This window comes from Microcaecilia unicolor, chromosome 2, assembly GCF_901765095.1.
Source record: "Microcaecilia unicolor chromosome 2, aMicUni1.1, whole genome shotgun sequence".
Classification (NCBI taxonomy): domain Eukaryota; kingdom Metazoa; phylum Chordata; class Amphibia; order Gymnophiona; family Siphonopidae; genus Microcaecilia; species Microcaecilia unicolor.
Genome location: NC_044032.1, coordinates 251,168,362 through 251,182,897, shown reverse-complemented (window position 1 = coordinate 251,182,897; position 14,536 = coordinate 251,168,362). Strand labels below are relative to the sequence as shown.

General features: G+C 42.3%; 1 protein-coding gene across 1 annotated transcript in view; it reads left to right on the top strand.

Annotated features, from left to right (window-relative positions):
• LOC115461981 (taste receptor type 1 member 2-like) overlaps positions 1–14,536 on the top strand; it is a 72,384-nt gene that overhangs the window by 30,814 nt on the left and 27,034 nt on the right. The window contains exon 4 of the mRNA XM_030192030.1: positions 6,085–6,900. Within this exon, the coding sequence (XP_030047890.1) occupies positions 6,085–6,900 (816 nt within the window). The remainder of the gene's footprint in view (positions 1–6,084; positions 6,901–14,536) is intronic.

Sequence of the window (14,536 nt, the reverse complement as noted above, 5' to 3'; positions counted from 1 at the left end):
CAGGGAACTACCTAAGGTCATTCCCAAATCCCTGGTCCCCAAACACCATAGGTAGTGATGTAAGTTTCTCTCTTCTATTTATGTAAAGTCAGTCAGTAGGTACTCAAGAACTCTGGGATGTGCCAATGAAAAGCGCTGGTACTCAACACAATGAAAGAAGACAAGAGAAGATTAATAAGAGAGCTGGAAGTAAACTAAGTGACAACAACATAAAGATTGAAACAGAGGGATAATATAGAAAAGAGCTGCTGGGATAGAGAGATAGGTAGTTTAAAACTTGTACTTACCTGGTTCCAGGGTTATCCTCCTGTGGAATTCAATGAACCTGAAAAAAATATAATTTTAGCACAAAGTATCAGTTCCAAGTAGGAAAAATAGTCTAGAAGTTTAGTCTAGTTTGTCTAGTTTTATAGAGGGAAAAAATAAAATACTTATCTGGTTCCTGAAATGTTGAAATTGTTTGAATGTCCTCGAATGATATGTTGTTGGTATATTCTGAGAGCTCTGTAAAGGTAAAGACTGATGAAAACTGCTAATAATTTGCTTAAATGTTTTCAAATAAAATATATTTTTATTGTTAAACTCCCTGGTTGGTGAGAAGTTTATCTGGGGAAACACCATAACAAAAATTAACTTTGTTCTATTTATAGTGTAATACCTTGCTTCACCACCAGGGGGCTCACAATCCAGTGGGGGTAGCAGGGCGTGATCTTCATGGTGCAGGTTTCGAGACAGAAAATGCAACTATGCCATTTAGTATATTGACTAATGTAGGTGAGAGATCACAGGCTTTGGGGGAGAGAGAATCATAGATCAGAGGGTGGGGGAGGATTTTAAGCATCAAGGATCAAGCAGGAGGAAGGAAATGAAGGAGGGAGGGAGGAAAGGAGGGCACCTCATCTTTGAGGGAGAGGATAGGGTCAGGTACAAATGCTAAGCTGCATTTTGCGCTCCTAGATTTAGGTAATTTTTCTGCCAAAGCTAGGTTCCTAGCTCAGTGTGCTGCGGCGGCTAAGAAAGCAAATAGAATGTAAGCTATTATTAGGAAAGGAATGGAAAACAAAAGTGAGGACGTTATAATGCCTTTGTATCGGTCCATGGTGTGACCGCACCTTGAATATTGTGTTCAATTCTGGTGGCTGCATCTAAAAAAAAGATATAGTGGAATTAGACAAGGTACAGAAAAGGGCGACGAAAATGATAAAGGGGATGGGACGACTTCCCTATCAGGAAAGGCTGAAGTGTCTAGGGCTCTTCAGCTTGGAGAAGAGACGGCTGACGGGAGATATGATAGAGGTCTATAAAATAATGAGTGGAGTGGAACGAGTAGACGTGAATCGTTTGTTTACTCTTTCCAAAAATACTAGCACTAGAGGGCATGTGATGAAACTACAAAGTAGTAAATTTAATACGAATTGGAGAAAAGTTTTCTTCACTCAACGTGTAATTAAATTGTAGAATTCGTTGTCAGAGAACGTAGTAAAGGCGGATAGCTTAGCGGGGTTTAAAAACTGTCTGGACGGCTTCCTAAAGGAAAAGCCCATAGACAATTATTGGACTTGGGAAAAATCAGCTATTTCTGGGATAAGCAGCATAAAATGCTTTGTACTTTTTGGGGACCTTGCCAGGTTTTTGTGACCTGGATTGGCCACTGTTGGAAACAGGATGCTGGGCTTGATGGACCTTTGGTCTGTCACAGTATAGCAATACTTATGTACTTCTGTACTTATTTTAGATGCCTAACTAAGGAGCTGGGCACCTAAACCTAAGCAAAAACTTCCTCTTCCTGGGTACCTAAATTTTGGAACCCGTTTATATGAGGTTCGTAAATGTAGGCACCTAAAAGGTGAGTGGGGAATTTAGGAACTCGGAATTTAGGAGCCTCAAAATAGATGACTGAACAGAAGCCAAAATTTAGGAGACCCTACTTTTTAAATAGCTGTTTTAGTCCCATATATATAGAACCCTAAAATGACTTTTACAAAACTGTGGTAAAATTTGTAGTAACGGTGGTTTAATATGGGAATATACTGGATTGTACCTGAAAATGTTACACAGCATCCAGCGGGGGTGCAACAAGAATTTTCTAACACTAGTTCCCCAATAAAATTGCAGTTGGTGCACAGTTCCTGACCACAGTTAGGACCCTGTTTCCTAAGCAGCGTTATAGGTGCGTTAGCATCTTTAATGAGCGTTAACCATATACGTGTCTACAATATCCCTATAGGCGCCTACAGGTTAACATGCGTGCTGCTAATTGTAGGCATGTTAAAAACGCTAACACACCTTAGTAAACAGGGCCCTTAAGAGCCCTTTTACTAAGCCGTATAGGCAACTATGTGCGCCCAACGTGTATCAATTTCGAATTACCGCCCGGCTACCGCATGGCCTGTGCAGTAATTTCATTTTTTATGCGCGTCCACTACGCGCGCCAGAAAATAATTATTTTCCGACACTGCGCTAACCAGTCAGTAAAAGGCATTTTACGTGCATAGACCATTACCGCTTAGTTGACATACGAGACATTACCGCTAAGTCAACGGGTGGTAGTAAGGTCCCAGACCCAAAATGGAAGCATGCCAATTTTCATTTTGCCGCACGTCCATTTTCGTCCAAAACAAAAAGGCGTTTTTTTACAGGTGCGCTGAAAAATGGATCTGCAAGTGTCCAAAACACACGTTTACACTAGTGCAGGCCATTTTTCAGTGCACCTTAGTAAAAGGACCCCTTAAAGCGGAATCACCTATCGCCTCCTATCTAGCAGGTGCTAAGTGCTCCCTTTTAACTGTGTTAGCCAGTTATTGGGCAGTAAGTCTAAAATTTCTATGCCCACTCTCTATTCATGCCATGCCCCCTGACAGAAAAATTCTGACAAATTCAGTAACATGTGGTATAATGGACAGAATCAAGCAAACTACTGCAAAACTCTTAATACAATTATGGGATAGCTTGTTTCTAGGCATCAACAATGCTTAGACGAAGGATAAAGGATAAAGTGTAAACATTTCCATCTCGTCTCCTTGGGTTTTTGGAAGAGTCTTGTTGATCATGCTACTCTCTTGCTCCAGTACTCTCCTTATCGTATCCTGTCTCCCTACTTTACCCCCCTTCTCTTACCCCCTATTTCACACCTTCACTCATTCTCCCAAACCATCAAAACACCCCTATTCATATCTACCAATTGTCAAGTCCTCACTATTCCCTCAAAATTCCTATCATCTCTCCCATCCATAATGCCCTGCTCTGCCCCCCCCCCCCAACATTTCCACACAAAAGTGTCTAAAAAGTGGCATAAAGCAGCATTTGAATGTTTTTCTCACAAAAATGTCCAAATCAGTATTTTCAAAACCTATTTTTCAGACATTTTTCTATGCTGTTCATCTGCAGTGTGTCCAAATCTCAAGGGGCAGATGTCCCTTGTCATAGAGAAAACTTGTTTAGGGACAAAGTTGAGGAGGTGTCCGACCTAATTTAAAAAAACATACAGATATTATAAATATCTAGGCCTCAAACTACTACTGCTTCTTCCTCTACTAGAAGATTTCAAGGAAAATGTTGATGTTCCAACTACTATATATCTAAGTGCTGTTACACCCCTATGCTCCTCCACACCAACGGACTACACCCTAACACTTGCATCCAAGGCAAGCGGGGACATAAATCCCAAATGCCCTCTCAATCTAAATAACAACCTAAGGGGCCCTTTTACTAAGACGCGTGGAGGGGCATAATCGAACGCGAATGCCCATCTCCATGGGCGTCTATCTCCGAGAATGGGTACGTGAAGGGGCGGGACAAACCGTATTTTCGAAAAAAATGGGCGTCCATCTTTTTTCCGATAATACGGTTTGTGCCAGCCAAATGCATCGGATTTGTGCAGATTTGAGCTGGGCGGTTTCGTTTTTCAGCGATAATGGAAACCGAAGGCGCCCAGCTCAAAAATGAACAAATCCAAGGCATTGGGTCGTGGGAGGGGCCAGGATTCATAGTGCACTGGTCCCCCTCACATGCCAGGACACCAACTGGGCACCCTAGGGGGCACTTGTAACAATTAAAAAAAAAGTTACGTACCTCCCAAGTCCATAGCTCCCATCCCTTGGTTGCTGAGCCCCTCAAATCCCCCCAAAACCCACTGCCCACAAGTCTACACCATTACCATAGCCCTTATGGCTGAAGGGGGGCACCTACATGTGGGTACAGTGGGTTTTGGGGGCGGTTTGGAGGGCTCCCATTTACCACCACAAGTGTAACAGGTAGGGGGGGGGATGGGCCTGGGTCCACCTGCCTGAAGTCCACTGCACCCACTAACAACTGCTCCAGGGACCTGCATACTGCTGTGATGGAGCTGGGTATGATATTTGAGGCTGGCATACAGGCTGCCAAAAAAGTTTTTAAAGTTCTTTTTTGTTTGGTGGGAGGGGGTTAGTGACTACTGGGGGAGTCAGGGGTGTTCATCCCCGATTCCCTCCGGTGGTCATCTGGTCATTTAGGGGACTTTTTGGGGACTTGTTTGTGACAAAAAAGGGTCCAAAAAATGACCCAAATTCGCGCTAAAAACACCTTTCTTTTTTCGATCATCGGCCAAAGGCGCCCATCTCTCCTCGGCCAATAAACACGCCCAAGTCCCGCCTTCACCACACCTCCGATACGCCCCTGTCAACTTTGGCCGTTTCCAAGACAGATTGCAGTTGAAGACGCACAAAATCGGCTTTCGATTATACTGATTTGGGCGCCCATGGGAGAAAGACGCCCATCTCCCGATTTAGGTCAAAATATAGGCGTCTTTCTCTTTCGAAAATAAGGCAGATAGGTGCCTACACGTGTCCAATGCACGTCAATTTGGAACTACTGCCAGGCTACCGCACCCCGAAGCGGTAATTCCATTTTTTACATGTGTCCAATATGCGCGGCAGGAAATATTTTTTATTTTCCACTGCGTGGCACTAACTGGCCAGTAATTGGCAGTGTATACGTGCTGACGATTACTGTCCAGTTAATGCATGAGACCTTACTGCTAAGTCAATGGATGACGGTAAGGTCTCAGGCCCAAAATGGATGCACTGATTTTATTTTGCCACACATTCATTTTCAGCAAAAAAAAAAAGGCCTTTTTTGCAGGTCTGCTGAAAAATGGACCTGTGCGCATCCAATACACGTGTTCACACCACCGCAGGCCATTTTTCAGTGCACCTTATTATAAGGACCCCTAAATTTTGACTCCTTCCAGAAAGCAGTGCGAAGGTGGAAGAATCTGTTGAATCCTCAAAGTTTTAGAGTGGTTGTGCAGAGTTTAATTACTTCATGTGTTGATTAAGCAAATGATTGGGGCATCAGAGGACTCAAATTAAAGCTTTACAAACAGCACAAACTTCTGTGGCCAGGGTCTTGACAGGAACTGCTAGGTTTGTGGATATTACACCAATTTTGAAAATCTTTCATTGGTTACCTGAGTATAGGGTCCATTTCAAAGTTGTTTGTTTGATTTTTAAGATTCTTATGCAACAAGTTTCAGAGATATTGGCAATGGATTTTGGATTGATACCTCGTTTCAAACAATAAGCGTTCTGATGTATGCACTCAGCCCTAGTAAATTTTCAAAGAGGCCAATTTATGAGCATAACTCTCAACGTTAGGAAAGGAAAAGGGAATGGGGTTTGATATACCGCCTTTCAGTTTACATATATACAGGTACTTATTTTGTACCCGGAGCAATGGAAGGTTAAGTGACTTGCCCAGAGTCTTTTGAATATCAGGCCCATTATGAATAAGAGGATCTTTGTACTACTATGCTTAACCTGTGAATGCTCATTTTGTAAACAAAGTCAGACAGTGGAGAAAGAAAAACACATGCACAAGGGTGTGTAATGACATAAAAGTACTCATTTTGTTCCATAAACCCAGAAGTTTTAAATGTGTCTCACTGTATTTGACTTCAGGTCTGGGTTAATGTGCTCCATACACTCTTTGGTCCACTTCTTGCTTTTAGACATTTTCACAACTATCTACACACTTTGTTTTCTTCTGGTTTCCTCTTTGAAATCAATGGAAGACAACATTTCAGCTTTTGTTCTCATTGTTGTACAGATCAGCTATGCCTCATCGCTTCTAGTCCTGGGGGACAAACTCCAGTTCCCCTCCTTCCTGAGGACAGTGGGCAGCATTGAGTCCGTACCCTCCAAACTGGCTGATCTATTGTCTCATTTTGGTTGGACATGGGTGGGCATCCTTTTCTCCTCCACTGACTACGGCGTAGATGCAGCCCAGGCTCTGAAGACTGAACTAGCCAGCTTGAAGTTTTGTGTAGCCTTCTTTGAAACTCTTAGCCAAAATGATAGCCCAATAAGGATCCAGTATCTAGTTAATATCATAAGGACATCAAGTGCTGTGGTTATCATTGTGCATGGCTACCCAATGGAGATTGGTCCAGTCTTAGAAGAAATGGTACAGGCAAAAGCAAGAAAAGTCTGGATCTTTGGCCCTGCTATCACTGGATCATCACTGTTTTTCAACAGAAGATTATGGGAGATGCTGAATGGCACCATCGGGTTCACAATCCCCAACTTGGACATTCCTTCCTTCAGGGAATTTCAGTATAAGAACCATCCCACAGACTCTTCTCCTGACATTTTCCTCAGGCCTTTCTGGGAACATGTGTTTGACTGTGAGTGGAAAGAGGGTCCTCATAAAACTGATGAGTTTCAAAGTGGGGGCAGAAAGCCCTGCTTGGGCTCAGAGAGATTGGAGTCCCTGCCAATCTCCACCTATGACTTTCAGAACATGCGGATCAGTTACTGCACCTACAATGCTGTCTATGCCCTTGCCCATGCATTGCATGACCTGTTGTCCTGTGACTCTGACAGAGGAAACTGCTCCAGCTTTGCTGATGTTCAACCTTGGCAGGTGAGTACTGTAACAGTAACCTACCTCTGCCTCTCTTTCTGAGAAGTTCTGAGAGAAGAGGACATTTCTCTGGTAAGTGAACATCATTTTGCTCTGTGCTTTGGTAACTTAAATATTGGGACTTAAAACAGGAATTGTAGGTTATTGAAAAAGACAGAAAAAAAACAAACTTTATTATCTAGTCTCCATACCCTTTTCCTCATAGATTTAGAACTTGAACTTTCTGTCACATAGCATTAACAGATAGCCTCTAGAAGGAACAGCAGGGCCTAGCTCAATCTTCATTCCCACCCCCCTCCCCAATTCTTTTCATTTATAGTCAATTGTTCTAATTAGGATAAAAAGAGGAGCGTTTTCATTAGAGTTCTAATTACATTTAATTAGTTTCTGAGAAGCAAGCACTAAATAAATTACATATTATGTCATATAATCTTAAAGCTCTTAATACTCATTTAATACCCCAGTACCTTAAGAAGTTTTATTTTAAACAACTCTATAACACTAAGATGCAGACTGCAGTCCAGCAGAGAGAGGGGTGCTATTCAGTCTTTTGCTTTGAGTGTCACACGTATGATTATCTCCCAGTTGGTGAGAGCTTATATGTGTGTGCTCCATGCAAGGAGCTCCCAGCTCTCAGAGAATGAGTCCGTTCTCTTGAGGCTAGAGTAGCAGTCTTGGAGGAGCTGATTGAGACAGAGAGGTACACAGAGGAGGCCTACAGGGACATTGTAGAGAAGTTCCACCTCCAGTCTGGCAGCCCCTGTGCTGCCTTGGAAGAAGGAGGTTTCCTTTAAGGAGAGCATCCCCCAGGAGAAGATGGAAGTAATCATGTAGCCAGGACCAGCCTACCAGGGGATGCAATATCCACTCACACCGAGGATGTGTCTCCAGGAGCTTCTGTCCAGGAGGAAAGGGTTAGGACAGCTGCTGTAGTTGGTGATTCAAGCTGTAGTTGGTGATTCAATTATTAGGCATGTAAACAGCTGGGTGGCTGGTGAACATGATGATCACCTGGTCACTTGCCTGCCTGGTGCAAAGGTGGTGGACCTCATGCCTCACCTAGATAGGATTTTAGAAAGTGCTGGGAAGGAGCCAGCTGACTTGGTACATGTGGGTACCATAGGAAAATGTGGTAGGGAGGTTCTGGAAGCCAAATTTAGGCTCCTAGGTAGAAAGCTGAAATTCAGATTCTCCAGGGTAGCATTTTCAGAAATGCTCTCCGTTCTATGCTCAGGACCCAAGAGGCACGCAGAGCTCCGAAGTCTCAATGCACAGTTGAGATGATGGTGCAGGGATGAGGGATTTAGATTTCTTAGAAACTGGGAAACATTCTGGGGTAGGATAGGCTCCACCTTAACCAGGATGGAACCAGGCTGCTGCCATCAACATTTAAAAAGAGATAGAGCAGCTTTTAAACTAGAAATTGGGGGAAGGCCGAAAGTCACTCAAAAGTGCATGGTTTGGAACAAGGCATTTTTAGAAGATATCACCATAACAGGGAACATAGGGCATCCCGATATTGAGGTTGCAATTGAAGCCATAGTAGATCAGGTGCCTTTAGTCATGGCCAAGTGGTTAAGGCAATAGACTTAAAATCCATTGGGGTCTCCCTGCAAAGGTTCAAACCCTGCTGACTAGGGAACAGCAAATTTGTCTTTTGGAGTAGCCTACTGGTTAGTGTAGTGGACTTTGATCCTTGGAAATTGGGTTCAATTCCCACTTAACCCTCCATTGCCTCAGGTACAAAAGGTACCTGTATATACTATGTAAACCACTTTGAATGTAGTTACTACTACTACTACTTATCATTTCTATAGTGCTACTAGACGTACGCAGCGCTGTACACTTGAACATGAAAAGACAGTCCCTGCTCGACAGAGCTTACAATCTAATTAGGACAGACAAACAGGACAAATTAAGAGATAAGAGAATATTAAAAGTGAGGATGATAAAATAAGGGTTCTGAACAAGTGAATAAGGGTTAGGAGTTAAAAGCAGCATCAAAAAGGTGGGCTTTTAGCTTAGATTTGAAGACGGCCAGAGATGGAGCTTGACGTACCAGCTCAGGAAGTCTATTCCAGGCATATGGTGCAGCAAAATAAAAAGAACAGAGTCTGGAGTTTGCGGTGGAGGAGAAGGGTGCAGATAAGAGAGATTTACCCAGTGAACGGAGTTCCCAGGGAGGAGTGTAGGGAGAGATGAGAGTGGAGAGGTACTGAGGAGCTGCAGAGTGAATGCACTTATAAGTCAATAAGAGGAGTTTGAACTGTATGCGGGAACGGATAGGGAGCCAGTGAAGTGATTTGAGGAGAGGGCTAATATGAGCATAGCGACACTGGCGGAATATTAGTCGTGCAGCAGAATTTTGAACAGATGGAAGAGGAGAGAGATGGCTAAGTGGGAAACCTGTGAGAAGCAAATTGCAATAGTCTAAGGGAGAGGTGATAAGAGTGTGGATGAGGGTTCTGGTAGTGTGCTTAGAAAGGAAAGGGCGAATTTTGGTGATATTATAGAGAAAGAAATGACAGGTTTTAGCAGTCTGCTGAATATGTGCAGAGAAGGAGAGGGAGGAGTCGAAGATGACCCCAAGGTTATGAGCTGATGAGACAGGAAGGATGAGAGTATTATCCACAGAAATAGAGAATGGGGGAAGAGAAGAGGTTGGTTTAGGGGTTGCAAAAAAACCACAGAAAGGCGGTATGTCAAGTCCCATTCCCTTTCTCTTAAATAAAGAGCAGACAGATTTTCAAGATTGCAAATTAACACTGTCAACTGCTGAGCAAGTTGTGAATAGGAACAACAAACATTGTTCGAAATGTTAATGCCAGAAGCCTAAGAAATAAGATGGAGAGTTAGAATATATTGCATTAAATTAAAAAATAGATATAATAGGCATCTCTGAGACCTGGTGGAAGGAAGATAATCAGTGGGACCATGGTACAATTATATTGCAGTGATAGGGTGTATCAAATTGGTAGAGGGTGTCAGCAGGTCCCCCTTCCGTACTTTGGCTCAGGTTGACCCTGCTTAGCAGATATGCTTCAATGCTGATCTTTCTCCCTCACAACACCAGTTAATTCCAGTTTTCTGCCCCTTCAGCCACAGCTTCCTCGAGTGACTGCTCCTTTAGCTTGCCATTTAATGATAACCCCAACAAACGGACAGAAACTCCAGCAGTCTTATAATAAAGGGGTTCACTTTTATTTACATCAGTTCAGTTGTAGTGACTTCAGCAACACAGTACAACGATCTCACTTTAAACTCTTTGACAAGTTTCACGTTCACAATGCCAGACAGAGATTTCATGTTAATGTGCTGAGCTTAGTCCAATGACCTCTAATACCATCTTCTTCTTCTTCTCAGTTAGTCACTAATTATCAGGTTAAACATCAGTCCCTTACAACACACAGTATTTAACTTCTCGTACCCTTAACCTTCTTAATTACTTGCTGCCACAGGTTTCTTCCCAGCTGCATCAATTCTGTCTTCCCCCTTCCAGACAGTTGAGGAAATACCTTAGCCAAGAAACTCCTCACCTTAGCACCAGCAGTCTGTGCAAATGCAGCCACCTCCATCCTCTCCTCCTCATTCTCCTCCCTTTTATCCCATTCCATCTCTTCTACCTCCCCACAGGGCTCCCTCAGCTGCTCTTCATCACCCAGATTAGAGTCCATCTCCCAATCCTGCTCCTCCCCCTCCACTTCCTTTAAGTCCTGTATTGGGTCAGGTGCATTGTGGGAATCGTGGTTCCTAGGCTCATCCCTTATTCTAATCTGTCTCTTGACCACCAGAGGGCGCGTTCCTCATCTATAAGGGATTTGCAAATGTCTCTTAATCTCTCTCCGGGGCTGCTCTCGCTTTCCTTGAGGCCGTCTTCTCAGTAACCCCTTATTAAAGAGGGCCTTGAATCAAATAGACTAAAATTTCTGCAGGATACAAAACGCATCTTAGAATGCATATCATAGAAATTCCATGTGTAAAGGGGATAAGGATAGTGATAGGAGTGAACTACCTTCCACCTGGCCAGGATGAACAGACTGATGTAGAAATGTTATCAGAAATTAGGGAGGCTAACAAACTGGGCAACATAATAGTAATAGGTGATTTCAATTACCCTGTTATTAACTGGGTAAATGTAACATCAGGGTATGCTAGGGAGGTAAAATTCCTTGGTGAAATCAATAACTACTTTATGGAGCAGCTGGTTCAGGAATCAACAAGGGAGGGGGGGATTTTAGACCTAGTTCTTAGTGGAGTGCATGATCTGGTGCAGGAGGTAATATTGCTGGGGCTGCTTGATAACAGTGATCATAATAAGATCAGGTTTGATATTGGCTCTGGAGTAAGCACACACAAGAAATCCAATACATTAGCATTTAACTTTCAGCAAGGAGACTATGATAAAATGAAAAGAAAGGCAAAAAAATTTTGAGGAGCAGCTGCAAAGGTCAAACATTTACATCAGATATGGATGCTGTTCAAAAATACCATCCTGGAAGTCCAGACAAGACGTATTCCATGTATTACAAAAGGAGGAAAGAAGAACAAACGATAACTGGCATGGCTAAAAAGTGAGTTGAAGGAAGCTATTAGAGCTAAAAGAAAATGCTTCAGGAAATGGAAGAAGGATCCAACTGAAAGTAATGGGAAACAGCATAAGGAATGGCAAGTCAAATGCAAAGCATTGATAAGGAAGGCACAGAGAGACTTTGAAAAGAAGATTGTGTTGGAGGCAAAAACATAGAATAATAACTGTTTTAGGTATGTTAGAAGCAAGAAGCTGGAAAAAGAATCAGTTGGACTGCTAGATGGGCAAGGAATAAAAGGGGCAATCAAGGAAATCAAGGCCATAGCGTAGAGATTAAATGAATTCTTTGCTTCTATCTTCACCGAGGAAGATGTTGGACAAATACTGGTGCCAGAAATGGTATTCAATGCTGACGAGTTGGAGAAGCTGAAACAAATCTCTATAAACATGGAAGATGTAATGGAGCAATTTAACAAACTGAAGAGTAGCAAATTGCCTGGACTGGATAGTATACATCCCAGAGTATTGATAGAATTGAAAAATGAACTTGCAGAACTATTGTTAGTAATATGTAATTTATCTTTAAAATCAAGTATGGTACAGGAAGATTGGAGAGTGGCCATTGTAAAAACGATTTTTTTAAAAAGGTTCCAAAGGTGATCCGGGAAACTATAGACCAATGAGCCTGACTTCGGTGCAGGACAAAATGGTAGAGACTTTTATAAGGAACAAAATTACAGAGCATATTCAAAAGCATTGGAGAGTCAAGGGATAGGAGGTAGTGTTCTATTGTGGATTAAAAACTAGTTAAAGGATAGAAAACAGAGAGTAGGATTAAATGGTCAATATTCTCAATGGTCCCCAGGGTCTGTGCTGGGACCACTGCTTTTTAACATATTTATAAATGACGTAGAGATGAGAGTAACTAGTGAGGTAATTAAATTTGCTGATGACATAAAGTTATTCAAAGTCATTAAATCGCAGGAGGATTGTGAAAAATTACAAGAGGACCTTACAAGACTGGGAGACTGGGCGTCTAAATGGAAGATGACATTAATGTGAGCAAGTACAAAGTGATGCATGTGGGAAAGAGGAACCCGAATTATAGCTACATCAGGCAAGGTTCCACTTTAGCAGTCACACACCAAGAAACGGATCTAGCTGTCGTCGATATGTTGAAACCTTCTGCTCAGTGTGCTGCTGCGGCTAAGAGAGCAAATAGAATGTTAGGTATTATTAGGAAAGGAATGGAAAACAAAAATGAGGATGTTATAATGCCTTTGTATCGCTCCATGGTGCGACCACACCTCGAATATTGTGTTCAATTCTGGTTGCCGCATCTAAAAAAAGATATAGTGGAATTAAAAAAGGTACAGAGAAGGGCAACAAAAATGATAAAGGGGATGGGATGACTTCCCTATGAGGAAAGACTAAGTGGCTAGGGCTCTTCAGCTTGGAGAAAAGGCGGCTGAGGGGAGATATGAAAGAGGTCTATAAAAGAATGAGTGGAGTGGAACGGGTAGACGTGAAGCGTCTGTTTACGCTTTCCAAAAATACTAGGACTAGGGGGCATGCGATGAAGCTACAATGTAGTAAATTTAAGACAAATCGGAGAAAATTTTATTCACTCATATAATTAAACTCTGAAATTCGTTGCCAGAGAATGTGGTAAAAGCAGTTAGCTTAGTGGAGTTTAAAAAAGGTTTGGATGGCTTCCTAAAGGAAAAGTCCATAGACCATTATTAAATGGACTTGAGGAACATCCACTATTACTGGGATAAGCAGTATAAAATATTTTGTACTTTTTTGGGCTCTTGCCAGGTATTTGTGACCTGGATTGGCCACTGTTGGAAATAGGATACTGGGCTTGATGGACCTTTGGTCTGTCCCAGTATGGCAATACTTATGTGCTTATGTACTTATATACGAGACTCTGGCTTCACTGAAAAGGGGCTTCTCTCAGCTGATGTAAAAAGCCTGGGTGATGTGTGACCAGTGATGCATGTATATTATGATGTATAGTTTATTATTGCTTCTTCTCCTGGTCAAGAGACTCCTGGCTTTGCTTGAATGTAGTAATGCATGACCAGTGATGTAATTATTGTTTCTTTTCTACTATAGATAGGTATTATTGTTTCTCTTAAGTTATATAGCTTAATCATTGTGTATATATCTTAATCATTGTGTATCTTAGACAATAATGTCTTATACACTCTCCATTTGAAGTGAACTTCTAATAAAAGTCTCATTTACCTAATACGAATCCAAAAGAATCCACAGTAATTATTGGTAGTCCTTGTCAGTGAGGCAGGCTATAAAACCAGGTCAGTACAGTGGCTCACACAAACAATTCAATTTTGTCAAACTTTTCAGATTTCAGGTCTTCCTTAATCTTAGAACCTTTCTTATACAGGTTCTCAACTCTGAAGCAGAGGCGTAGCCAGGTTTTGCTGTCAGGGGGAGCAGACTTTTGTAAATTAGGCGCTGGTCAGTGTCCGACAGGCGGCAGTGCCGGTATTGTTGCTCAGGTGCAGTGACTGTGGCCGGCAATGATTAATACAGGATGCCTCTGCTGCATCCCACATACAAGGAAACTGGAAGTTACATCAGGAGGCAGGAGATAGCAGAGGTCCTTGCAGCCTGTCTTAACTGCAAGTAAAATTATTCAAATTGTGACCATCACCTCAGGAATACTCCTTTCACCAGTAGAAACTTTGCTTAAATCAGATGGGCTTTTGTTTGTGTGGTGACTCTACAGGATGTGGAGCCCATTAGTCCTGAGCATTTTAATTTTTGGTGACAAGAGCCACCAAAGGTAGCCCTTGCCCCAGAGCCTACTTTCAAATAGGGCCAGACAGTTTATGAAATAACACAAAACCCTGCAAAAAGACACTAAAATGTATACACCATAGCAGTGTACCACACCATAGCAGTCCTAATCCATCTATGAAAAGCTAGTACTACAAATATTACACTGGGCCCTAAAGCACCTGCTACTGGGAAACTGGAACAAGCTGGACTGTTACAGATTCTTACACAGACACCACACACTAGTAGTATCCTTCACCTCAGCTGCACATGTAGAATATGGACAAACCCTCACCTGAT